The sequence below is a fragment of the Salvia hispanica genome, chromosome 6 (genome assembly GCF_023119035.1).
Source record: "Salvia hispanica cultivar TCC Black 2014 chromosome 6, UniMelb_Shisp_WGS_1.0, whole genome shotgun sequence".
Lineage (NCBI taxonomy): Eukaryota > Viridiplantae > Streptophyta > Magnoliopsida > Lamiales > Lamiaceae > Salvia > Salvia hispanica.
Window position 1 is genome coordinate 16,406,715 of NC_062970.1, and position 27,673 is coordinate 16,434,387.

The 27,673-nt window shown below is 36.4% G+C and overlaps 3 protein-coding genes across 5 annotated transcripts; 1 reads left to right on the forward strand and 2 right to left on the reverse strand.

Annotated features, from left to right (window-relative positions):
• Window positions 1–6,495: 6,495 nt before the first annotated feature.
• Window positions 6,496–8,682, forward strand: LOC125194801 (protein FAR1-RELATED SEQUENCE 5-like). The gene has a single exon (XM_048093023.1). It carries the CDS (start codon window positions 6,496–6,498, stop codon window positions 8,680–8,682), a length of 2,187 nt encoding a protein of 728 aa, XP_047948980.1.
• An 11,855-nt stretch (window positions 8,683–20,537) lies between these two features.
• On the reverse strand, window positions 20,538–23,635 carry LOC125197470 (uncharacterized protein At2g29880-like). 3 transcript variants are annotated; one of them, XM_048096220.1, is made up of 4 exons: window positions 22,395–22,543; window positions 21,386–22,320; window positions 21,216–21,292; window positions 20,538–21,130 (listed from the first exon to the last, which is right to left on the reverse strand). In XM_048096220.1, the coding sequence occupies exons 2-4, from the start codon at window positions 21,666–21,668 to the stop codon at window positions 20,588–20,590; spliced, it is 903 nt and encodes a 300-aa protein (XP_047952177.1). In that variant the 5' UTR covers window positions 21,669–22,320; window positions 22,395–22,543; the 3' UTR covers window positions 20,538–20,587. The 3 variants fall into 3 exon arrangements, with proteins under 3 accessions (XP_047952177.1, XP_047952178.1, XP_047952176.1); XM_048096221.1 differs by lacking the exon at window positions 22,395–22,543 and adding an exon at window positions 23,591–23,635 and having other exon boundaries at window positions 21,216–21,557; XM_048096219.1 differs by having other exon boundaries at window positions 21,216–22,320.
• A 1,653-nt stretch (window positions 23,636–25,288) lies between these two features.
• LOC125192186 (probable indole-3-acetic acid-amido synthetase GH3.1) lies at window positions 25,289–27,449 on the reverse strand. The gene is made up of 2 exons (XM_048089701.1): window positions 26,961–27,449; window positions 25,289–26,871 (listed from the first exon to the last, which is right to left on the reverse strand). Exons 1-2 carry the CDS (start codon window positions 27,380–27,382, stop codon window positions 25,521–25,523), a joined length of 1,773 nt encoding a protein of 590 aa, XP_047945658.1. The 5' UTR covers window positions 27,383–27,449; the 3' UTR covers window positions 25,289–25,520.
• Window positions 27,450–27,673: the final 224 nt, after the last annotated feature.

Below are 27,673 nucleotides of genomic sequence, written 5' to 3' on the forward strand. Positions count from 1 at the left end.
ATGGAGCATGAGCAGATTATTTTAAAGAGTCTTATTCAATGGCAAAAGCGTCTAATTACCAGAGGGATACCCTAGGGATCAGAGCCTCACATATATAAAGAGCTCAACCTTGAAGAACAAGACAACCACTTCTACACACAATCTTAGCTCGAGCTCTTGTTCCGTTCCTTAGTTCCACACTTCAAAATTCCTCATTTCACTTGTTGCGCACTTGGAGATGGAGTGATCCTGGCCGCCGTCGTGGTTCTCATCGTTGTTTTGCTGCTGTGTAACACCGCCTTGTGAAGGCGAAGAAACAATATCTACTTTGCTTTGTTTAGTTTGTTTCGTTTCAAGTACTTGTTGGTTTTAAGTTTCGTAACTCTAGTTCTTGCTTTGATCTGCTGGATTCGAACCTATTTCTCGTTATTATGAAAGTTAATGTTAGTTTTTGTTGGATATCGCCAAGTTGATGTTTATTTCTTGCCTTTTCGCTTTCGTTCTTGTTGATTGTTGGATGTTTGGAGCTGAAATCTGTTAGTTTGTTGATGAAGGTTGTGGATTTAGTATGGAGATGTTTGGATTTGTTGAATCGTGGTGGATTTGAGTTGGAGTCTCGTAGATCTGATGTTTGTTGTTTACGTTTTGCATGATTATGGCTGTTTACTTTCTGTTTATGCATCCTCTAGGTCCAGTAGCATAGATCTGTTAGTTTAGGCTTTAATATCTCGTTTTTAAGTTTAGATCTGAAGTTTTCTCTGTTTTCATGGTGTTTAATACTCTGTTTTATCTGCTATTCTCGTTTGATTCCCGAAGAAGATGAAGTTGTTGGTAGTTAGAACCAGATTTGCTTTTGTCAGTACTTTCTGCTTATGTACTTTGCTTTTTCTGCATGTTCTCCAGACCCTGGCAGTACTGTCTGCATTGTCTTTTTACTTTTCCGCATGTTTTTCCAGACCCTGGTAGTTTAAAGAAACTTGTCCCCACTTTTCGCTTTATACCTGTTTGTCCAAATTAGGAAAGTCTATCTAGTTAAGTTAACTTTAGTTGTCTTAGAACTTTAAAATATCTCATTTCTCTAAGTCATGCATGTTCCGTACGTTCTCATTTCTTAGACCCAGTAGGTAGAGTAAAGTAGTTTAAGTCTCTCAGATCCAGTAGTTCTAGTACTCGACCCACAAAATTGCGTGGCAGCAGCCAACCACCCTTTCCCAAAACATCCTCAAATGCAGTTTCGTAACACATTCGTCCTCGTGGGATCGATCATTTACTTCCATGTGCTAGTTGTAGTATAGTGGGTTGAAGTTTTGAAGAAATAGAGTGCATCCAACGACCCATGTCTGATAGCTTCATGATCTTCTAGCCTCTAAATCTAGTCGAATCCTCTGGATCTGTTAGATTGAGTGATATCAAAACCGCATGCATCTCTATTAGTCTCTTCAATAAGTATTATTTTTTAGCAATTCATCTTAAAATCCGTATTTTTTGTTTGAAAATAAAACTGTTACTAGCACTTTTCAATTTATTTATTTAATCAAGTAATATAACTTGGTGTTAATAGCTCATTAGTGTAGAGTTAATATTTATTCGCATTACTAATTAAATTGCATTGCACACTCCTAGTTTTTATTTTATTTTATTTTTGAATTGGCATAATCTTGATTTATTTATGAGAAAGGATAAGTGTGTATGTGAAGGAGGGAATACTACTTCTAATTAGAAGTTTAGAACGAAAGTTTCGAAAATGTATGTCCACATAAATTCATAACAAGCAAAATTACAAATGATAATCCCCTATATACAAATAAAAAAAATTGCAATTTCAAACTTTATTTAAACGTGAAATTCAATTATATTGTCACTATCTTCATCTGTCCCCCAATTTAAAAATATTATTCTCATTCACACAATCGGTTAAATTATTACTCCCTCCGTTAGCGAATAGAAGTCCCCTTTTTTTTTCATTTAGTCCGTCTGTGAATAGGAGTCCCGGTTCACTTTTACCATAAAATGGTAATAGGGTCTCACCTTCCACTAATTCATTTCACTCACATTTCATTTAAAACTAATATATACAAGTGAGACCATTATTCCACTAACTTTTTTCCACCTACTTTTCTTAACATTTCTTAAAACTCGTGTCGCTCATAAATGAGACTCCTAATGACGGATGGAGAGAGTATTATATATAATCAAGAAAAAACAATTGGTAATATAGATTTTGAGGTGTGTGTTGGAAATTTTTATATCAATTCATCATATAATTTGTTTATTTGATAACTCATTATATTGCTGGAAAATTAGCATTCACATAACCAAATTACAGCACACTCTTGATATTTTTATAATTTTTAATTGACACACTCTTGATTTTCTTTTACGATAGGATAAGAATCATAAGATCAATAATGAATCTCCACATATATTTGGATAATGATCTGCACATAATCATAGAAAATCAAAATTGCAATGGTCCTCAAACTTAATTCTAGACGTGATTTAAAAAAAAAAAAAAAAACTATGCGTCTCTGGTGGCACCCTTTCCACTAGGATTTCCCACAAAACTATTTGTCACGTCATCACTAGCCCTTTCCATTCCACTGCCACATCACTAGGACTTCCCACTGCACTAGGACTTCCCGCAATTATTCAATTTACGGACTTAAAATTTACGGAATTAAAATGTCGACACGAAATACGGGAAAATTCGAAACTTCATTAAAAAAATTACATAATTAAAAAAAATTACATAATTTAAAGAAAATTACATACTTTTAAAAAATAATTACATTATTTAAAAATAAAATTACATAATACCCTCGGCTCTCACTCCTCCTCGTCCTCGTCTCCGTCCTCATCAATGGGTGGCATTCCTAAATCGCGCCGACATTGATCGACCACATCCTTGCACAACCTTTTGAACACAGGATCGTGGGTATTAAACCACTTACTCGTGCTCTGCATCAGGGTCTTCGTTAGCTACGCGCGGGCGAAACGGTCGTTCCCTGGGTCTTCTGGGGCCTCTGATTCGACCTCGTAGAACCCGCTTCCGCTGCCGCTTCCCCTCACCATCCGCTGCGCAGCCTTTTTCCCCATCGGCCGACGACGACGGCGAGAGTCTGTTCGTGGTAGCGGGGCCACTTCCTCGGCTTCGGGGAGCTCGTGCGAACCAGCACTGCTGTTGTACTCACCGGAAGAGTTGATCTTCGTCCGCTTCCAGCCCGAGTCGACACCCACAACAAACTTTTGCGATTCCTTGACCACGAGAAAGGCCTCCCATTGGTCAAACTCTTTGAACTTCAATTCTTTGTCGGGGTACTGGGCCAAGGCTCGCCTCTTCACATCATCCTCAGACATGCCGCTGGTTGCCATGCGCATGTTGTTGTGGTAGAGGGCGGCAAAACGACTGAGCTTAGGCCTCAACCGAAGCCACTGTTTCCGGCATTGCTCGGAAGTACGAGGCTTCGCCCCAGACGGTTTGCAGCAGCGGTAGGCCTCACTAATGCGAAGCCACAATCGGTCAACATACTAGTTCGGCCCGACATAGGGATCTTCTACTACACCGACCCAGGCCTTCGCAAGCACGGCATTTTCCCACACGGTCCAGATTGTCCTCCTCTCCTCCGCCTCATCCTCACCCTCCTCCTCTACCTCTTCCCCCGTGTTCGAAGAAGAGCTCGGGACTTTGCCCTTGCCCCTACCCCCGCCCCTACCTCCGCCCCTAGTCTTGCCCTTGCCTTTGCTCATGCTCCTTGCAGCAGGCTCCGCCTCATCGGGAGTCTCACGGATCGGCGATAGCCCCAACTTCGCTCCTAGCTCCTCAAAAGAGAAAGTCTCGATGCCGGCGTACTGAGTCTCCGGAACAGTACTAGGGGAATCGTCGGCCAACAAATCAATATATGGGCGATAGACAGATTCCCTAGGCGTCCTCGGGCTCCTGTGCTGCATCGACCCACCCACCGCCATATTTGGCGGCGTACCGCCCATCCCCACTGCCCCGGGCATCATCCCACCCACCCCCGCCATATTTGACGGCATACCGCCAAACCCCGCTGCCCCTGGCATCATCCCACCCACCCCCGCCATATTTGACGGCGTACCGCCCATCCCCGCTGCCCCGGTCATCATCACACCCATCTAACTCATCAACTGGAACATATTATAGAACATTTGGGGATTCATCCCCGCAAATTGGGGATTCATCCCCGCAAAGTTTCCCTCTGTTCCGGTGGGAATTGGGAGTGTGTTTCCGCCGCTCGTGGTGGGGGAATTCCTATTGTACTCCATTGTAGTAGAAATTAAATTTGTAGATTTAGAGAGAGAAAGTTGTCAACACAAGTGGTGTGAATGAAATGAAGTTCAACGAGCCCTATTTGTAGAGTTTTTTTAAAATATATATATATATATATATATAAAAGTCGGACGTCCGTCCGCCCGTGGGGAGGACGGGCAAATGGGACAGGCGCGGGCGCCCTTCGCTGCTACTACGGCGGACGTCCGGTCTGACGTCGGCCATTGGAGACACTGCAATCTCTCTTTGATTAAAAAATCCCTATCTTCCATTTCTCTCTATAAATAATGTGGTGTAAAGTCTATGCAAATATACCATCATCAATTATCTATTTCACTTAAAGCAAGAAGCAAGAAGAAGCAATCAATCATGCAATCAATAATAGATGAGTCATTTTGTCCAGGCAAGAACAACCTTAATACTCTCTAGCTACATAATGTTTTATTGAATATGTCCATATAAATTAAATGAAATGGTTAGTTAATTTATTTATGAATGTATGTATAGGGAAGACTTCTTGGCCGGAGTTGTTGATGAAGAAGGGCGAAGACGCGGTGGCTGTGATAGAGAGTGAGAATAAGTTTGTGACCGCGATAGTTCTAAAAGATGGAAGTCCCACTACCTCTGATTATCGTTGCGACCGCGTCTTTGTTTGGGTGAACGATTGTGGAAACATCATTCACGTACCCATTGTCGGTTAAACTATAGTTTTATACTATAGTGACGGTTGGAGCTTAATCTTTATGTTTTCTTTTTTATTTCAATGTACTGTTGAATAAAGTGATGGATCTAATGTCAGTAATGTTTTTGGAGGCTAATGTATTGTGATAAGTGTCCAATAAATAAATTGTGGTCTTTTGTAACTTCGTATATATATGTATATTTATGTTATTGTTTTATATATCATAGTAGTAGATAGGAAGTAAAGATTAATCCGCCCAATCAAAAAATGTGCATATCAATGTGCATGGATATTAAGAAATTTGATGTTATTCGTATTATATGTCTATACAGAAATTATTTCATTTTAGTATTGTTTAAATTATACTACTATCTTGTTTTGTTTCTAATTTCTTTGCAAGCCTTTTCGTTTTAATAAGTAATTATATATTTTTCTTTAACTTTGTTTGGATTCCCTAATAAATTGATTGACGTTTTTGGATTAAATTCTATATTTGACAATTTTTTTGGACTTAAGTTTATTTGACAACTAACCCATTTTATGGAATTAATTAATTTCTTTCATTGAATTAGTTCTATTAATTTTTGTTGAGAGACAGACACATCCAAATTGTTTGTAGCCGACATTATTTGTGATAATCCAATTGTGTAACACCACTGTCCAGAAAATGATTTTGACAATATCCTTTTTGGATTAAAGTTATTTACCAAAAAAAAAAGGTAATATTAAAATTCGTTTGACAGCTAACCCAATGCAAAAATGCATTTCTTAAATTATTGGCTAATTTTATACACAGCCTTCAGTTTACTCGCGCTATAGTCTCTTATTATAAAAAAATGTTAGCAAAATAAATGTTATTTGGATTAGTACTATTTTAAGACTATATTCCCCACATAAATTTAGTAGTATAAAAACGGTAAGGATCTCCTCATCCAATTTTTATGCTCCATTCCTAAGCCACTAATGTAAAATTGACACATGAATTTATTTTTATATATATAAAAAAGCATAATCCATGAATCTGCCGCCCTTAATCAACCAAATCAAAACAATATTTCCATGAAACTGCCGCGCTTAATCAGCGCCAAAATATCAAAACAAATTGCTAAAGACGCCAACTCAAAACAACCTTCCATCTTTCAATTTCAAAATCAGCTTTCATCTTCCATTTTCAAAATCAGAGCCTCTGTAATTTATTACTAGTGGGAAGTATTTCTTCCTTCTCCATTGAAGCGTTGAAGCTCACAATATACCATTCGGTAAAAACAATTCACAAGTAATTGTTTAGAAGCATCCAAAAAGGTAAAAACTTTGCAATTTTTTTTCTGATCTCACGTTAAATGAGTTATGTTAGAATATTTTTTTTTTCTGATTTCTCGTTACAGATGTGTATCTACAGTCTTTTAAACATAAAATCAAGATCCTAACTAAGTAGTTTTCTTTAATATGTATTAAAGAAGTTGATGTTGTTACTGTTTACCTTCATTTTTTATTTGCAGGTATGGATGATACTATATCACAAGACTTTATTCCTAATATAGGAATGGAGTTCAAAAACGAAGTTGAGGCATATGATTTTTATATGAAATATGCTAAAGCAACAGGATTTGGAACTCGAAAAAAATCTGCTCATAAGGATCCAATTACAGGCAAGCTTTTGGACATAAGCTTTTGTTGCGGTAAAGAAGGTTTTAGAGCAACAGACAGTCGAGCTGTTACAGTGAAGAAACCTCATCCTGAAATTAGGTGCGGATGTAAGGCTATGTTGAAAATCAACTCTAGGTACAGTGGAAAGTGTCATATTGTGAAATTTGTTGAAGAACACAATCATGATTTGTGTGATCCGGAACAATCTTACATGTTTAGATGTTTCCGGGAAATGTCTAATGTTCAACAAACTCAAGTTGATGTTGCTCAAAGTTGTGGGTTGCCTCCAAAGAAAATTCTGGATGTAATGGCAAAAGAATCTGGTGGAATTCAACATCTTGGTTTCACTCATATTGATTTGAAGAATTATTTGAGAACTAAGAGGACTTCGGAGATTAAACAAGGCGATTGTGGAGGTGTGTTACAATCTTTACAAATGATGAAAAGTGAGGATCCACACTTTTACTATGCAATACAGTTGGACGTGGAAGATCTAATTACCAATATATTTTGGACCGATGGTAGAATGATACAAGATTTTGGTCATTTTGGTGATGTAGTTTGCTTTGATACTACCTATAGAAAACATCGAGATGGTAGACCAATTGCTTTATTCGTCGGCGTAAATCATCACAAACAAACAATTGTGTTTGGTGCAGCATTATTATACGACGAAACAATTGAAACCTTTGAGTGGTTGTTTAGTGCATTTGAAGATGCCATGATGGGAAAACGACCAAAGACTATCTTAACAGATCAAGATCAAGCAATGAGCGCTGCTTTAGCTTCCAAGTGGCCTTCTACTTACCATCGCTTGTGTGTTTGGCACATTTTTCAGAATGCAGTGATCCATCTTTCAAGTGTTTTTTCGAGTTTTAAGAACACATTTGCAGCTGATTTTAGTTGTTGTGTATACGACTTTGAAGAAGAATCGGAATTCCTCGGGGCTTGGAATGAAATGTTAGAGAAATACAACTTGCAAGATAATCAGTGGCTGACAATAATGTTTTCTCTAAGGGAAAAATGGGCATTGGTGTATGGAAGAAATACATTTTGCGCTGATATCATTACAACTCAACGAAGTGAGTGCATGAATGCTGTTGTGAAACATTATGTAAATTACAAAAACAACATTGTTGAGGTGTTCCATCATTTTCAAAGGTTGATAGATGATCGACGCGAGAAAGAAGCTGCAGAAGATTTCAAAAATGCTCAAAGTTCTCCTGTCATGACTTTTCCATTAGAAATACTAAAGCATGGAGCTGCCATATATACACACAAGATATTTGCATTATTTAATGAGGAGTTGAGGAAGGCATTCGAAAGCAAGATTGAGAGTGAGAGTCAACTTGGAAGTTCAAGAATATATAAGGTTAGACCTCTTGATCGGGCTTATGAACATATTGTCACATATGATTCCATTGAAGGTTCCATTTCTTGCAGCTGTAGAAAGTTTGAATTCTCGGGTATTTTATGCTCACATAGTTTAAAAGTCTTTACATTAATGAATGTCATTCGAATACCCGATGAATATATCTTAAAGCGATGGACCAAACATGCTAAGAGCGGGATGACAAGAGTTTGCAAGGAAGGAGCTGTCGTTGTTGATGAAAAAACCCGAAAGAAACAGCGATATAAAGAGTTATGTAATTCATTCATACAATTGGCAGGCAAGGCAGCCGAAAGTGAAGATAGTTATGCTTATGCCATGGAATGTCTCTTGAAAATGGGAAACAACATTGATGGAATGGTAGAGAAGGGAAAAAGTGTTGTTGTTGAGGCAAAGAAGGTCGGAGATGTTGCAACCGAAGGTGACTGCGATGAAAATCAAATTAAAGGCTTGAAACCTAAAGGAAAGGTTACATACAAAACATGTAAGAGACCGAAGAATGCTTTGGAACAAGCTATTAGTAAAAAACGGAAACCAAAAGCAATAAAGAGTGGTGTGGAACATGCTTCTTCTACGCAGGAGAGTGGTGTGGAACATGCTTCTTCTAGGCGGGAATCTGAAGGGAATGTGCTCATCAATGATGACTATTGGAACTTAACATACACTGCTTTTGATCCTCATAATACATCATAAATTTGGTGTAGAAAGAGATGCAAGCTTGCTTGGAATGAAGAAGAGCAAATTATCTGGATTATTGTTTTGCTATTTTTGAAATTTTCATGCACTAAAGACCAATTGTGTTTGAGCTTGAACTAGAAAAGGATTGACGAACTCAATTAGTTTGCTGTGAACCATTTTTAAGTTTTTATGGTAATTTCATGATTTCATTTTTTTTGCTGCTTGGTTGGAGTATATTTGAAATTTTCAGTTGCTGCTTTGTGGAAAAATAATCTAGAAATAGTGATTCTTTAATGGAAGTAATTGATTGTATGGTGTAGTTCTTCTATACATAGACAGTAGCAGTGAAATTAGTGGCTTTAGCAATTTGTTTTGATATTTTGGCGCTGATTAAGCGCGGCAGTTTCATGGAAATATTGTTTTGATTTGGTTGATTAAGGGCGGCAGATTCATGGATCATGCTTTTTTATATATATATAAATAAATTCTATGTGTCAATTTTACATTAGTGGCTTAAGAATGGAGCATAAAAATTGGATGAGGAGATCCTTACCGGTATAAAAATATATTCAATTCCCCGTGGCCCAAATATGAATTCATACTCATATTCGCATTGTCGTAGCGGAGTAGTTTAACTGGTAAACAGCTTCTCCTTCAAGTAATGCATTTTTATTCGAGTTAGCATAAAGGATGAATGAAGAAACTTGTCCCACGATGATTGGTTACGAACTTCGGCACAATGAAACTTGTCCCACGATGATTATGCATGGTAATATATGTGTGATTTCAGGATAAAATTTAATTCAACTATGCTTTCTCTAAAAATCAAAAGTTTATGTTAGAGCTTAAGTAATTAGAGTTTGATCTCATCTTTTTTCTCATAAAAAATCAAGAGTGCGCCCATTTGTACAAATATAAAATGTAAATGTATTAACGCAGACACTTAATTATATAACTGAACTAGAAAAGTTGAGAAATTTCAAATTTCTCTTCTAGACTTTGTACAATGGACACACTATTGATTTTTTATATATATAAGAAAGGATAAGATCAAATTTGTGTGTGAAGGAGCAAGAATTTGGAAAATTTATCTCCTCATAAATTCATAGCAAGCAATATTGTAAAATGATGATGAAAAATAGCCATGGTCCCATTTTTCAAATTCCAATTTAAACGTGAAAAATCATTATAAACATGCATTTCTCTATTTCTATCTACTTATCTCTATAAATAATGTAGTGTGGAGTCTGTGCAAATATACCATCATTAATCATCTACTACAGTTCAATCAAGCAAGAAGCAAGATGCAATCAATAATAGATCAATTAATATGTCCAGGTAAGAACAATCTACATCTGTTTTATTTAATGTCTCTCTATATATAAGTTGAGATGAAATATTTAGTAGTAAATTTTATCATGAATGTATGTATAGGGAAGACTTCCTGGCCGGAGTTGTTGATGAAGAACGGGGAAGAGGCGGTGGCGATGATTGAGAGCGAGAATAAATTTGTGAAAGCGACGATTATAAAAGATGGAACTCCCATTCCCTTGGATTTCCGCTGCGACCGCGTCTGGGTTGTGGTGAACGAGTGTGGAAACGTCATTCGCATTCCCTATATTGGTTAAAGTGTGTACTATTATAAATTCAAAAGATCCATCTTTTCTGTTTCCTTTTTATTTTTAAAGTATATGTCGAATAAAGTGATGGATCTCATGTCAAGTATACGCTACCTCATTGTATTGCTATAAAAGCCCGATAAATGAATCGTACTTGCTTTTTTCTTTTACTGTATTTCTTTGTTGCAGTGTACACGCACTTCAAGTTTTCGGAAATACTTATTCGCCACACATTTGGGTCCGGAAAAATTTGACGGGTCGAAATTATAATGAAAAAGTTACATTAAATATGCACTCGTTAAAATTCGAAAACCCTAATGAAGAAGAAAAGGTTAAAATTATTTTGTGAGTATTAATGTTTTCTTTTAACAAATAAAATGCGATCCAAATTATTTGCAAAAGCGTAGCTATAAGTGAGTTTTTGAATTAAATTAACCCAATATGGAATGAGTTTCTTTCATTAAATTAGTTATAGTTTTTGTTGGAATAATTGAATGAACAATTACTTAAAAGCTCTCTATGATGATTAATCAAGAACGATGGAGAAGGAGCATGAACTATAGAGTGGAAGCGTACCTTGATCCATAACGAATTGAAAGGCGGAATTGCTTTGCAGCGGCTATGGATCTTCCAAACGATCAGAGACATTCTTCGCAATAGTCTGCCGAGAGAATACAGAGATATTGAACGTTCTTCTGACATCTGGGGACCATAACCCTAACTTATATTTATATTAAATATAAACCCCTTTATTTTCTATTCGGTCCCTCATCAAATAGAAAATCACTTTATGGCATCTACACTTATTTTCATAACAATTAAATACACTTTAGCCCAAACCTTAATTTTTATTGGATCACTTTAATTGGGCAACTGAAAGATAGCCATACACATTAAATTAGTCATGTGGAAGCCCAAAAATTAACAATCTCCCACTTGGGCAACACTTAACACCAAATAAATGCGTACAAACCGAGTGAGCGCTCAAAAGTGCTATCACATAGTGTATTTCAAACAATCTTATTATCAACCATATCTACATAGGACTAAAGGAGCAGTCAACATATTTTTTCATGATTAAACCCATCAGTAATCACATATGCAAATAAAATCAACAACAGATCAATTATGGAGTGTAGCATGGAAATTCCATGCAAGGTGATCATACATGCCTATTTCCATCTAGTCCTCCTAAAGTGAGATCAAACCAAAATTAATGGACAAAACATAATACTTTATTTCTGCAGAGAGTAACATGAGTTTTATAACTACATGTTCAAAAAAAACTATATAGAGCAATAATCAAAACTACTCCCACTGAACGGAAGTACCCTTAAACAACATAACACCCATTTAGGCTACAAGCCCCTCCTGAAAGACCCTGGGTGATAGTCCCTTAATGACTGGATTTGTAATCATCAAATCCATTCCCTTATGCACTATATATATTTGTCCATTCCGAACCCTTTATTTAACAACCAGGAAGCTCCTGTTGCTTTAGAATATAATACTGCAGAGTTATTGTCACAACATAACTTAAGTGGTCTTTCAATACCTTACAATATGCAGCCTAGTGACAAAATTTCATAGTCATATTCATTAACAAGATGTCCCAGAACAAGTTACAAATTCTGTTGTCATGGCAGAAGTAGCTACAAGTGTTTGCTCAACACTTCTCCACGAAATGGCTCTACAGCCAACAGACACACGTAACCTAAAATGGATCCTATACTGTATTAGCATCTAATAAAATCAGAATCAAAATGCCTAAAGATCTCTCCAAATAATCTGATTTTATGTATGCGAGCATGTAATGCTTAGTTCTCGATAAATATCTCATAACCCGTTTTGCTGCTTCTTAATGATCCATATCGGGTTATTGAAATATCTGCCCAACATATAAACAATTAAAACCAAATTGGGTCTAATACACACTTGAGCACACATTAGGCTCCCAATCACCGAAGCATATGGAATCTTCTGCATTTTCTAAATCTCAAGATTTATCTTAGGGCACTGAATGAGACTAGGTTTGTAATACTTTACGCACCTTTTCACTATATCCATTCTGTGACAGTCGAAAATTATTTCTTTCGATTTCCAAGTACAAAAGAAGATGCATTTGCTCCCACTGAACTTGTGATACACACAACCATCAATAGCATTCTTTCTGAATCCAAATTAAAGAACTACTTCATAAAATTTGTGGTACCATTGACGAGAGTCTTAATTGAGGTTGTTAACATTGACTTTAAATGATATCATCCGCATGAGATTGAATGTTTACAACAATATGATCTTGAGGTTCTTAATATGGTTCTTCTTCAATGATAGTAATTGATACCTGATCATTGTCAGAAGCAGTAGTAGGTGTCTATACAGACTCCTCCTCAAAAGTAATGTTCCTTAACACATTCTTCCCCCCAAACTCAACATCCTCAAGGTATACTATATTTCTCGTCCCAAAAATTAGTTCCTTTTGTGGGATCAAAAAATTCAAAAACCCCTAAATTTTTCTGGAAGACCAAAGTGAGAATATATGCTACAATCTTTAATGTCTCTCCCTAAAGCGAATGCAACAAGGAAGAATGATAAATCATACTCCTTCACATTTCTTTAAGAGTTTTATTTCGTCTTTTAGCTACACCACTTATGCTAGGCGATCCCGGCATGGTGTACAAAAGGATGATCCCACACTCTTCCAAATAGAAGACAAAAGGTATTTGACATTATTCACTTGAGCAGTCATTTCTATCGTAGTATTCGCCACCACGGTCAGATTTGACTTTCTTAATGCCTTTGTTGAGTTGGAGCTCAACATCAACCCTGAATATTTTGAACTTGTCTAAAGCCTCAGACTTTTAATAGATTAAATGTAGGTGCCCAAAACAAGAATATTCATTTATGAATGATATAAAATATTGTTGATCATTCCAAGAAACCGAAGTGAATGAACCACAAATGTCCGTATATATCAATTCTAAAATGTATAGCTCTATTGGCACCTAATTTCTTAAGTTTGGTCTGCTTTCCTTCGATATATTAAACACACAAATCAAGTTCTGAAAAGATAAGTGTATTCAATACAACATCTGACACAAGTCTCACAATCCTTTATTTTAAGATATAACCAAAACACTTGTGTCATAAATTAACCAAATTTTCATCATTTAATTTGCTTAGTCCCATTTGATTCAACATGTAAAGCTTCTGAATATGAAATAACATAATCGAGCATACAAAGACTGTTATATGCACTTAAGAAACAGTGCCCACAATACTCGAATTATTTGAAGGAAGAACTTAACTATTTCTGAATGAACAAGAAAAACCAAATTTGTCCAAAGCAGAAATAGAAACCAAATTTTGTCTAAAATACAGTACAATAAAGTATCCTTCAAAATCAGAAAAATTCCAATATTTAATAACAATTTACAATGCCCAATAGCCTATACTTCCACCGATTTATCATATCACACTTATGATGTATCTTTCAACACCAATTAACTTTCGGCAGCTCAAACAGCATTTGCATTGATAACCTTATGTGAGTAGTAGCACCAAAATCTACCCATTAAATATCATTAGGGACTAAAGCCAAATTAACTTCATAACATACCAAAACAAGAATTGTAACTTCTTTTGCACGCGATGCGTGATATTTACAATTCTTCCTTTTATATCCATGTTTACCACAAAAGAAACAACTATCATTACCTTATGTTATTTCTTTTGTGATGAACCCTTATCCATAGCAACATTCTCAATACATTTTCTCTTAATGCCCTTTACTTTGTTTCTTGAGATACTGACCAGATGTGTTAAACCAAATGCGAAAACAAGTCTTTAGAATTCAAGCTTGAGTGAAGCAACGTGAGACATTTTCATAATGTGCTCCCTTATGTTGCACTTGCCCTTATATACTTTATTGAGATCAAACCCGCTTGTCTCAATCTTATCATTTTTCACAAAACGTTCCTTAACTTTGGCAAGGTATTCACTATCCTTAGTGATATACTCAGATGCAGTGCCTCGAAAGGCTTTTGGGATGCTAAACCCAATGATCAGTAGACTTACACGATTCGAGTATTCCTACTTCTCGTAGTTTCTCCTTCGATAAGAAGTACTACGTCCGTAAGAGAAGTAGGATCTCAATCCTTAGCGCGTAATCCAGATCCATGCAACCCAGAGCAATCAAAATATAATCTTTACAATCCTTAAAATTTGACCCATTCAACACTAACATATGTTCATGTTGGAAGAAACTACAGAAGCAGACATCATAACTGAATAGAGAACAAAACCAAAATAGTTGTCATGCTCACATAATAAAATCAAAATAAGAAGGTAACATCTCGAGGTACCGGCACAACATCCATATCAAGTCTTTTGACAGTAATATGAACTTGTAATTGGTAACCTCATTGTAGTGATCAAACATTGACAATAAGATCTGGTCAAGTAATGTCCACCTTTTGGCATCACACTACTCACATGAACACTGAATAATAATCACATATTTATCACCACAGGTATATATGTATTTCGTGCCAAACATTAATCTTCCTTTTGGCCGACTAATATCTGCATTAAAATACATATACACATATAGTCCTAACATTCGCAATAAAGAAATCTAGACAAGAGAGGTTACTTTTGCAACGTCTTGCTTCGACTAATCTACTTTGAACATTAGTAAAACATTACGAGGTACCGAGCACAACATCCATATAAAGTCTTTTGACAGTAATATGAACTTGTAAATGGCAACCTCCTTAAAGTGGTTAAATACTTACAATAAGATCCTGTTAAGTAGTGTCCACCTTTTGGCATCACACTTCTCACAAGAAAACTGAATAATTGTCACGTATTTATTACCATAAGTATATGTGTATTTCGTGCCAAATATTAATCTTCCTTTTGGCCGACTAATATCCGCATTAAAATACACCCTCATTAGTAGAAAATAAGGAACATGAGATGTACCCAAAAATTTGAATTTAAAAATAAAACTTAAACCTGAATATAAACGCTCGCAAGCGAGTCATTAATAACTTTCTGGAATACAATGGCTAGCCAATGAGTCACTGGGTTCATGTACCTCGTGAACTCAGAGAGTCACTGAATCCTGACAGCCATTCCAGAAGCTCCCCAGCAAATCGCAAATTGCTGACTCCTAATGGGATTCCGTTTACTTTTCCAATTTCAATTTTTCCACAAAATCTACAAAAATTCTGAATTTTGATGTTCCCAAGATCGTAACCAACGAACATAACAAGCAAACACAACATCAAAATAAATAACCAAACAAATGCATGAAACACAAACCCTAAATTTCATGGATTTACCTTAATAAGCAAGAACCAAAACTCAAATTCTCCAAATGAAATTCTTGCTAAACGAAAATCTCATCCTCAATAATAAATTATACATGCTTTTGCGCACATAACACTATAAATTGAAAATTCAGTTCATCACTAGAACAACCTCAATAGGTGTACATCAATACGTACAAACTTGAATTGATAAATCAATTCATCAATTCTTTCATGGAAATAAAAGATATTCCTCTACCACAAAAGCAAACCAAATACTTTATAAAATATTGATTTGCATACCAAAATAAAGAAACATCCACATCAATAATTCTGTCGTGAATACTTTACCAAACATCCACCACAAATTGTAAAATCATCAAGCAAAAGTAAATTCTTGGTATGCATAATGATCTCAATTCACTGTTCCTAAATATGTGGCGGCAGTAAAACACATGTAATAAGGAAACTTTAATCTTAATACAACTGTAAGAAAATTACGGGTATGTGTGACAAACAAATAACCTTGAATTGAAAAACTCAATTTATTCAACAAAGGAAATTCACGACATGTGCATAACATGGATTTAGGGCTGGGAAAAAATACCGAAATACCAAAAAAACCGGTCTTATCGTACCGAAAAAATACCAAAAATACCGAATTTTTGGTATACCGTGACTTTCGGTATGGTATGATACCTTACCGAAAGATTGCGGTAAGGTAACGATATGAATTTTCAAATACCGAGGTATACCGCTGCATACCGAAATTCGGTATATACCGTAAACTAAGGTATATACCGTAAATTAAGGTATATACCACAATAATATAAACACAATTGTATATAAAATATATTTTATATTTTTTTAAATTATAAATCTATTGTGAAATATAAATATAATTATGAATAAATAATATTTAAGTTATTTTTAAAATTATAAACTATAAATAATATTTTAAAAACTCTAATTTTCTATTTTAATTGATGTTGAAAGTCAGGTATACCGCAAAAGTAAGGTATACCGAACTTCGGTACGGTATACCGAAAATGAGGTACGGTATCGGTATGGAAATTTGTCATACCGAAAATAAGGTATACCGAAGTTCGGTATACCGAAAACTTTGGTAAGGTAAAGGTATGACTTTTTCGCATACCGTATTTACGGTAAGGTATACGGTATGGTGGTTTCGGTAAGGTATACCTTACCTACCCACCCCTACATGGATTATAAATTCATACTCAAATTGTTCCTGTTTCTTAAAAGCGGCGGTCGTATTTAACTAGGATATTGCATAATTCATTCTATTCCAAAGTTTTGACAGAGAATTATATCACCGAAATCACAAACCCTAATATCAAGAAATTTAATTTCTTGAAATCCAAATATAAACGAGAACAAAAAACCTTAATTCTCCTTTTCCAATTCTCAGAGAATCATCAATAGAGTGGCTCTGATACCACTTGTTGGAATAATTGAATGAACAATTACTTAAAAGCTCTCTATGATGATTAACCAAGAACGACGGAGAAGGAGCAGAAACTATAGAGTGGAAGCGTACCTTGATCCATAACGAATTGAAAGGCAGAATTGCTTTGCAACGGCTATGGATCTTCCAAACGATCAGAGACATTCTTCGCAATAGTCTGCCGAGAGAATACAGAGATATTGAACGTTCTTCTGACATTGGGGACCATAACCCTAGCTTATATTTATATTAAATATAAACCTCTTTATTTTCTATTCGGTCCCTCATCAAATAGAAAATCACTTTATGGCATCTACACTTATTTTCATAACAATTAAATACACTTTAGCCCAAACCTTAATTTTTATTGGATCATTTTAATTGGGCAACTGAAAGATAGTCATACACATTACATTAGTAATGTGGAAGTCCAAAAATTCTAACAGTTTTGTCTAGACACATCGAACTAGTTTGTTCGACAAAAACCACTGTCCAAAAAATATAGACAATATCCTTTGATTTGGGAATTAAGTCTAATTTTCCAAGGAAGGTAATAAAATTCATTTGAGAGTTAACAAACCCAATACAAAAAAGCATTTCTATAATTAAAGGCTAATTTTATATACAGCCTTCATTTTACTCGATAGTCTCTAATTATTAAAAATACTAGTAATAAATATGATATGCAGATATGCTTTTTTAACCATTAGTACTCCCCAAAGATGAATTCAGACCCGTATTGTTTAATCAAACATCTCAGAGATAGAGAGGTAGGAATTTTCCAAACGAACCGCACATTCATCCAATAAGTTGAAAGTTCGAGTCGTTATATGAGTATATGGAAAACTACCCTTATTCATCGTCTGAATGAAAAGAGAAAATAAAAATATGCATTAATTACGAACTTTAGTGCAGAATAAAACAATGTATGTTTTGTTTTCTTATTTTATTTGGCATAAAAATCTGAATTAAACTTGCAACTGGAATATTACTCGAAATTTCATTCAATAATACTCACTCCGTCCCGCTTTAGCAGTCCCATTGACTTGTCTGCCCTCTTTTTGTAAAAATGATAAAAATTAGTTAAAAAGGAGAAATGATAAATTAAGAGAGAGAATAATATAGAGAAGAGTCTTATTCTAAATTATTGTCTCTCTTACTTTACCATTTCTCCACTTTAACTATTTTTTATTATTTTTACAAAAAGAGGGCAGAAAAGTCAATGAGACTGCTAAAGCGGGACGGAGGGAGTACTCCCTCCGTCCGCGAATAGGAGTCCCAGTTGAGTTGGGTGTGGGTTTTAAGAAAAGTTTGAGTGTAATAATTTAAGTGTGTGATAGTGGAATGTGAGACCCATTTATATTATTATTTGCAATTGGATTAAAATTAATTGCAGCTTCTAAATTAAGGGAAAAGTGGGGTCATTTTTTATACTCCCAAGATAAAATGTCTAACCGGGACTTCTAATGGCGGACGGATGAAAATGGCCAACCGGGACTCCTATTCGCGGACGGAGGGAGTACTATTTAACTGGAGTATTATTGAGATCGTAGTTAACTGACTTATTATTATATCCACTGAGTGTGGATTCAATGAAATCAATAATTTGCTTAATTAATTGAGTAATATAATTAGGTTTTAATGGCTAGTTCATGTAAATTAGTAGTCACCTTTTTTTTTTATTTAATTCTCACACTAGATTTTTTATAAGAGGATAAGGACAAATTTATGTATGTGAAGGATCGAGGGCTACTTAGAAGTGACAGTGAAAGTTTGGATGATATAGTACGCATCTCCACATAAATTCATAACAATCAAATTTGAAAATTATAATCCCCTAAATATTAAATAAAAAATTGCAATGGCCCCATTTTTCAAATTTCATTTTAAACGTGCAATCCCCTCTCTCGCTCTATATATATGGTGTGAAGTATGTAGAATCCAACATCATCAACCAATTTCATCTAATTCACTCAAAAAGAAATCAAGCATGCAATCAATTCTAGATTTTCCATCATTTTGTCCAGGCAAGAACAACATTTTAATACTATCTACTAATATTTTTATTCCAGAATTTTTGTATACATAACTTGAGTCTTGAGATTAAATTAAGACTATTTGGTTTTAATGTGAATGTAGGTATAGGGAAGGAAGCATGGCCGGAGTTGGTGGGGAAGAAGGGCGAAGAGGCCGCGGAGGTGATAGAGAGTGAGAATAAGTATGTAAAGGCGTTAATTATACTGGAAGGAACTCCTACTACCAAGGAAATCAATTGTAACCGCGTCAGGGTTTGGGTAGACGCCTGTGGTTACGTCGTTACCGCTCCTTATGTCGGTTAAATTGCACTAAGATCATTTGTGGAGATTCATCCTTCGTGTTTTGCTTTTTTATTTTAAAATTATGTCGAATAAAATGATGAATATGATATCAAGTGTTGATATTTAGTGGACAATGAATAAATCGTACTACTACTGTCTATGTTTTGTGAATACTTTGTGCAGAAATTTATGTTTCTAGCTCCAGAAGTAAATTTGGCTTTAAATTTTATAATGAAATGTTAATGTTATATACTCCATATTAGATGGAAAGTTAAGACTTTATCCAAAAAAATGCAAATTTAAAAACAACCACAATTCAAAAAAATTCACTGTCCAAAAAATATCTACTAATTAAAGTCTAATTTACCAAAAAAAATATGGGAATATAGTTTATTTGACAACTAACACAATACATATATCATATATACATTTCTTTAATTAAAGAATAATTTCACAATAATAACATGTGGATCTGAAAAAAAAAATTCTCTCGATTTTCCTTTCAATTTCGGTAGTAATGAACTAATTAAACAAATTTTGAATTTAAATTTTAATCTAGATACTTTAATGATAAAAACTATAGTAATATTATTTTTTTTATCAATTCTTCTTAGAATCTGTATTTTATGTGTGTGATATAACTTGGTGTTAATAGCTTATTAATAAAAAAATTGATTAGTACGTATTCACATTACTAATTAAATTGTTGCACACTCTTGGTTTTTTTTTTTTTTTAATTGGCGCAATCTTTCTTCTTCTTCTTGGGAAAGTGGGAAAACTACTTAGGGCATGTTTGGTTGTCAGGAAAGTAATGGAAAGAAAAGTTGTCAGGGAAAGTAATTTCCAGGAAAGTGATTCCTAGTAATATGATTCCCAATAATTTTACTTTCCAGTGTTTGGAAAACGTCAAGATTTTGAATTTTATATTAACTTTATACTAAACTAAAAACTACAACAATTAATCAAAATATATATATATATATATATATATATCATCCTTCTAATATCAATAATGCTAATTAAATATAATTCTCATTACATGCATCTAATAAATTTATGAAAATATAGAAAATACAATACAAAAATTACTTTTAAAAAAACACGGATTGAATATAATTAAAAAAGCAAATAATGTTTAGATAGTCAATAACATGAAATTGAAGAAGTCTAGTCCGGTAGCAAAAACGTAAAAAAGTAATTTCATCCTAATAGTTCTATTAGAAACATCTTTTTCGCCCCTTCATCATGAAGAGTGAAAAAGTAATCTAATAAATCAGGATCTCGAACAAGTTTCATTGCAGCTTTTTGTCTCTGAGAATCAGTTAACGCTTCAATCTCTTGCAATTTCTCATAAAGCATACGACGATTGTCTTTTTTCTCTTTGTCACCTCCGGTAACACTTTCCAGAATCTTGTTCATTTGATCATTCGACTTATCCATATGCGCAGCAAGCACATTAGTCATTCGCTCCAAACTTGATATGAAACCATCTGAACTTCTTCTCCTCTTACGATCAAGTCTTTTTGAAGTTCCTTCGTCGCGAGGTGTAGTTAATGAAGGTACACCATCTTCACCAGATTCTCCATCTACTTGATCTACATTTTCTTCTCTATCTAATTCCTCGACTACATCTACTGGAACTTCAGCATGTAATCCAGCAGCTCTATCTTTACCCCATACAATTGATAGTTGATCAAAGTAAGGGAAAGACTTGTTTTTCATGAAAGTACAATCTGGATGGCTCTACACACAATAACACAATTTCATTATAATATTTCGTCATGCAACAAATAAATAAAAATGGAATAAGAAATATACAAATTTTTACCTTCAAATAATCATCCCAAACATCCGCACTTGCAGTAACACATTTTCTTTCATCATCCCAGCCAAAGCCACTCAATTCTCCATTAGCACGTACATCATAGATAGCATGATATTGTTTTTTCAGTAACTTACAACGAGATTCGATGTGTGGCTTTTCTTTAAGACCATTACCTGGAAGCTTTTCTTGTAATATTTTTTCCAACTCCTTTTGATAACCTTTCCTCAACCCACTTCCACTTTCACCATCCCAATTCTTACTCCTCTTCAACTCAACAATGGATTCTACGAGTTTTGCATCTTCTTCAATAGTCCATACATGATTACTCTTTCCTCGGCGAGCCATCTGAAAAATTGATAGAAACAAGTACTGTACAATTCTCTTATATGAATGAGCTTCAAACATAAATAAAAAACACCAAAGAAGCAAGATACTGAGATTCTTGATATCAAACATGAGCAAATATACTAGAAACTAACATACATGTTATGATATAAAAGATAAAAAAAAATCAAACTGAAAGCTAAAAGAATTTATCGGATAAATCAACAAAAAGATATTAATAACCTCAATCAACACAAAATGTCAGATTGCCACTTGTAAATTCAGATATTATGAAAGAAAAAAATAAAATACTAATATCAAGCAACATGTCTACTTTCCATCCACTGACTAAACATTTCATTAGCTAAATTATATCTCCAATTTGTCCACTCTTGAGTTGGTTCAACAGAAGTAATTGATTCTCCATCTAGTCCAATAGCCTCTTCTTCATTTCGCAAATTGTCACCATAATCATTTTCAATAGGATCAACTGGCATATGTTCTCTAATGTGATTTTGAAGAAGACAACATGCCATTATAATTCTTCCTTGTTGCTTGATTGGATAAAAATTTGGATTCCTAATAATGCCCCAGCGCATCTTTAGCATACCAAAGCACCTCTCAATAACATTTCTAGCTGATGCGTGCTTCATATTAAAAAATTCTTCTGGAGTTGTTGGTTGACGCCCATTCCTCCATTCACTAAGATGATATCTTTGCCCTCTAAAAGGAGCAAGAAAGCCTTTGCCATTTGTGTAACCCGCATCCACTAAATAGTAGTAACCTAATTTTAAAAATTTATTGATTAGATTATTCATATATATTGAATTAAAATTTTAAAAGTGTCTAGCTACGTACCATCTTGTATTGGTAACCCATTTCTTCTACTTAAAGCATCTCGAAGCACTCTACCATCTGCCGCTGAGCCTTCCCAACCCGCAAGTACATATATAAATTGCATGTCTTGTGAACATACTCCTAAAACATTTGTAGAAGTATGACCTTTTCTATTGCGATATCTAGGTTTATCAACCTCGGATACTTTCACTTCAATGTGGGTACCATCAAGAGCTCCTATGCAATTCTACAATTTTAACTCAATCAATATTAAAGATATTTGTTTATATAATGAAAAAGAAGGTGTTTTTAGGATACCTTAAACCATTTCCATTTCGCATCAATTGAATCCTCAGGTATAGAGGAGGGAGCTTTTAGTAAATGACCTTGAAGCCTAAGAACCGCATTGAGTACCCTATTGAAATACCTACTAATTGTTTCACCTGACCGCATGAAATTAGTTTTCATTGTACGATTCTTTTGATGATGGGCTAGGATGTACAAAAATATAGCAACTTGCTCATCAACTGTCAGGTTATTCGTAGGTCTTAGTCGTCCAATAGTTCCAAGCATGTGAACTAGGCGCCTAAATGTATATCTATCCATACGTAATTGTTCATGACATGTGGTATCACTCTCATAGATCAGTCTGTGAATGTAACGTGATCGGTCAATCTCACTTACGGAATATGGGGTCTTTAAATAATATTTTCGATAGTGATGTGCAACAATAGCTCTAATCATAAGCATCATTAGCTTCAATGTATCCATTCTCTTCATATGTACTAATTAGAAGGAAAAGATGTTTTCCCAAATTTGATTTTACTTTCATCATCCTTCCCAAGAGACCCTGAGAAATTAAAGCTAGACATAACAATTTTTAAAAACTAAAACAAAATTATTTCTAAACAAGCCTAATATAAAGCTGATAAGAATAAATAATTAGAACTACAACAATAGCTTGCACATATTCACAAAGAATAATCTGAATTGAAAATTTGTGACATTTAAAAGCTATACACCATAAGATCTCACGGACATAACACATTTTATATACATAGTACAATACAAATATACGTGCATATATGAAAATACAAAACAGAAGCAGTCATATGCATATATACGACTCATATGCATATATACGACTCAGTGCACAAAAAATTGTAGAAACCTAGAATATAAATCATAAATTTCTTGATAAGAAGCAAAAATCTTACTTGTTATTGAAGAGAATTTGGGCAGAAATTTGACTGACTGCAAATCAAAAGTGAAAGTGTGGAGAATAGAAAAGAACCGCAAATAAATAGAAGAGAAGAGAGGAATTTTTTTGCGTATATTTTTTGCTATCTTTTAAAATCCTCAGATTTGGAAAAAGAATAATTGGGTTAGGCTAGGGAATCATAATCCGCGTATTTTGCCCAACTTTCCACATTTTTAGGATTCTGATTACTTTCCTAATTTCTTTAAAAATCAAACAAACATTGGAATTTAAAAATTGAGGAATCAAATTACTTTCCCTGCCAGAATCCGGGCAACCAAACGTGGCCTTATCTTAACTGTAATTAGTTTTAATTTTACCCAGCAGTCATTGACATAAACCTTTAATTTATTTTGCTTTGTCTGCAATTCATTGGTAAGTCAGTGGCAAGGTGAATCACATTTTATATGTGCTTACTTACGAGATATGTTTTACCTTGCACTTCATAAATTTATCCATAGTTTTTGGAATATCATTACATATGAGGAGACTTATTATAGTGGCATAATTCCTACTAATTACTATGAATGTCCAACATCATGTCAAGTCGAGAAATAAAAAAAATTTAAAGTTAGATGTGAAAGTCTAAACTATGGAGTAGTAGGTGACCTAAAGACGACTAGGAAATAATACTAGTAGAGTTCTACTCAATTTTATTAACAAATCAATTTTTAATTTCAATTTCAATTTCAATAACAACCCATGTTGGGTGCACTAGTAGTCTAGTACTCATGCTAGTAGCCTAGTATGCAGTACTCGCAAATATGTTGGAAATTTAATACTACTATAAGTTCAATTAGAAGGTTTAATTTGGGTCTGTTCTGCAGAAGTTTCATGCTTAAATATGTAAAGTTATGCGACGATTTAAATGTAATGTAAATGAAAAACTTTATATGGTACTATGTTTAAAGCATGGCATGCACAAAGCCAATTTTATCAGCTCACAAAAAATTTATTTCATTTCATCCTTAAAATGCATATGCTATAATTTAATACTCCCTGCATCCTAGATAGTTTAGTATCACTTTGACCGGACACGAGTTTTAAGAAATATAATGAAAAGTGAGTTAAAAAAGTTAATGAAATGTGGGTCCTAGTTTTATAATAAAATGTGAGTTAGTGGAATATGAGGTTCATTATCCAAAATGGTAAAAAGTGAATTGGGACGGAGGGAGTAGTCATTTGCTAGCAGTGGGGAGGGGGCACTAGGAATCAAGATGGGCGAGAGGATCGTTCCAGGCGGGGAGAACGCCGTGAGATGTGCAGTGGTTCCTGTTGCGGAAGCGATCGCGCTCTTTATTTTATAAATATAAATTTATATTATAAATTTTTTGTTTTAATATGTTCTTAAGTGAAAAGTAATATTTCATTTGGAGAAAAGTAATATGTTTTAAGCGATGCACAAAGTTGGTGTTATATAAATAAAATGCAAGTGAAGAAGAAAATAGATACAACATGTGAGTGGCTATAGTGATGCACAATAAAAATGCATTTGAACATTTGATTTTTGATAAATGATAATGATATACTCCGTAGTGAAAATAAAACCCCCATTTTGGGGAAAACTAAGAAATCCAGCTATACAATTTCATTCATGAAACGCAATTTAGTTAATAACATGTTCCATTTTTAATCAAGATTTGAGTAACAATAATGATAAGATAAATGAAGAACATTATTATTCGTCTTTTGAAAAAGGAGTATCTGGGTGTCACCATAATCGTTGCTTGGACGGAAGAAACAGTTGAGTGCATTGAAGAAACCCAGATTACATCTCTTTCACATGTTAACTGAACCTACCATCGCTTTCTACTTTACAAACGTAATCACAATTAGTACAAAAATCCCCAAAGAGAAAAATGAGCATTAATTGACTTGTGATGGCCGCCCTACCGGCGTCGGTGTGGTCCCCAGTGCGGCAGGGAAGGGCTGAAGTGCGTGGAGACGACTCGCGAGTCGAGAAGCTCCATGATGGGCGTGAAGCTCACGCACCTCGGCACCTTGTACTGGTTGATCGACGCGCCCCTCGAGATTGCGTAGTCCATGAGCTCCTCAAACGTGCCGTTCCGCACCACTCTTATCTCCAGCGGCCCGATGGACCCGTCCGCCACCCTGCACTGGCGGTACACCGAGTTCATCGCCTCCTCCATCTCCAAACAGCACCTCTCCAGCACGCCTCCTTCGGGGGCCCCACCCAGCAGCTCCCAATACACCACGTAGTGCCCCGGGATGGTGGCCGTGTCTGCGTAGCTCGTGTACTCCACCACGCTCGTCGTGCTCAGCAGCCTCGACGCCCTTTCCACCGCGGCCTGCAGCTCCGCCTCGTCCGTCTTGTCCGCGTCGATGCTCAGCAGCACGTTCTTCCTCCGCACGAACTGGAACTGCGGCGCCGCGTTGTGGAACCCCGTCACCCGCAGGATGTCGCCCACGCGGTACCTCGACAGCCCCGCGTACGTCGTGATCACCAGCTCGTACTCCCTCCCCACCTCCACGTCAGCCAGGTCCACCAGCCGCGCCGCCGAGTTGTTTTTGCTTTTGTTGTTGTCGTGGGGCAGGAACTCGAAGTAGGCCATGTTTGGCATGATGGTGTAGGATACCTCCGACGGGTTGCACATCGGGTTCAGGTTCAGCCCGAAGTAGCACTCCGACGAGGCGTACATCGTGCACGCCTTCGGCAGCCCGCCGCTGTAGTAATCCAGCGTCGGAATGTACTGCGCCATGGCGCCGGTCACGATCACATCCAGGTATTTTGTGTTGGGCCAGATTCTCGTGATGATCCGCTCCCAGTTGTCCTCGGAGCACTCCGAGACGATGAAATCGGCGAGTTCCGGGTCGGGTCGGAGAATCCGGGTCATGCAGTGGCGGATGGACGGGTCGGTGACCTTGGGGTTGAGTGACCCGGCCCGGATGTCTTGGGCGAGCTGGTTCCAGTTGAGCTGGAGGAAGCGGATGGCGCGGAGGAGGCCGGAGGCGAAGACGGCGCCGACGCGGAGGACGTGGTGGCGGTCGTAGAGGCCGCAGAGCATCTGGGTGTACATGCTTTGGAAGGAGTCGGGGCAGAGGATGGCCTCGTTGGGGCTGGTGTAGACGTTGTAGGGGTCGTGGGGTCGGGTTTTGAAGTGGTCGCTCTTGTAGTAGCTGGTGAGGACGGGTCGGGCCACCAGCCCGCTCGGTGTCTTTGTCTCCGACTTGATGAACAAGAAGTAGAGCCCCTTGCCTTTGTCTAGTCCGCTCACGTATCTGTTTCATTAACACATGCATTTTCTTATTCATCACCCAAAATATATTTGAAAAAATAGGAGATGGTTGAAATTGTGGAAAATACTCACAGGTTCATAACGGGCATGAGAAGGCTGTAGAGAAGCTGGCGACGGTCCAATTCCTCTTTGATAGTCGGCATGAGTTTTCGCTCACCAGCTGAAGTTCCAGAGCTGGTGAGGAATTCGGAGACGGGGTGAGAAGATAGAATGGGGGAGCGATCGCCGTCCGCGATTCTCTGGATCAGGGGGTGGAGATCTTCGTAGGTGACCATGGGGATTTTGGATTTGAAGGTGTGACGATCGGTGGCTCCGTCGAGATTGAAGCTCTTCAGATACTCGGTGTCGGCATTGCGGGCAAGGATCTGCGCCAGCACATTCTCCTGAACGGAGTCGGCGTTGCGTGTCATCTCCTCGATGAACTGAAGGGCCTTTGCGTCCTTTTCGCATGCCGGAGGGCCCAAGGGAGACGACAAAATCGACTCAACCGCCATTACTTACTAACACAATCTTTATTTCTAGAGAGAGAGCTATTTCTTTAATTTGTCAAGGAGAGATGGTGGTGGTGGTGGTGGTGTACCCAGGATTGCGGATATATATAGGGGAGCAAGGATGACACGTCAGCGCAGCAAATAAACGTGCATTGAAAGAGGACGCGGGCGGATTGAAATGTAAAAAACGGGGAGGGGACAAGGTGGGGGCCCGACACGTAGTCTCGGCTGCAATGCTGGGGTGACAGTGGGGCCCAGGGGGGCCACGTCAGGCATCCAACCAAGCGGCCCTTT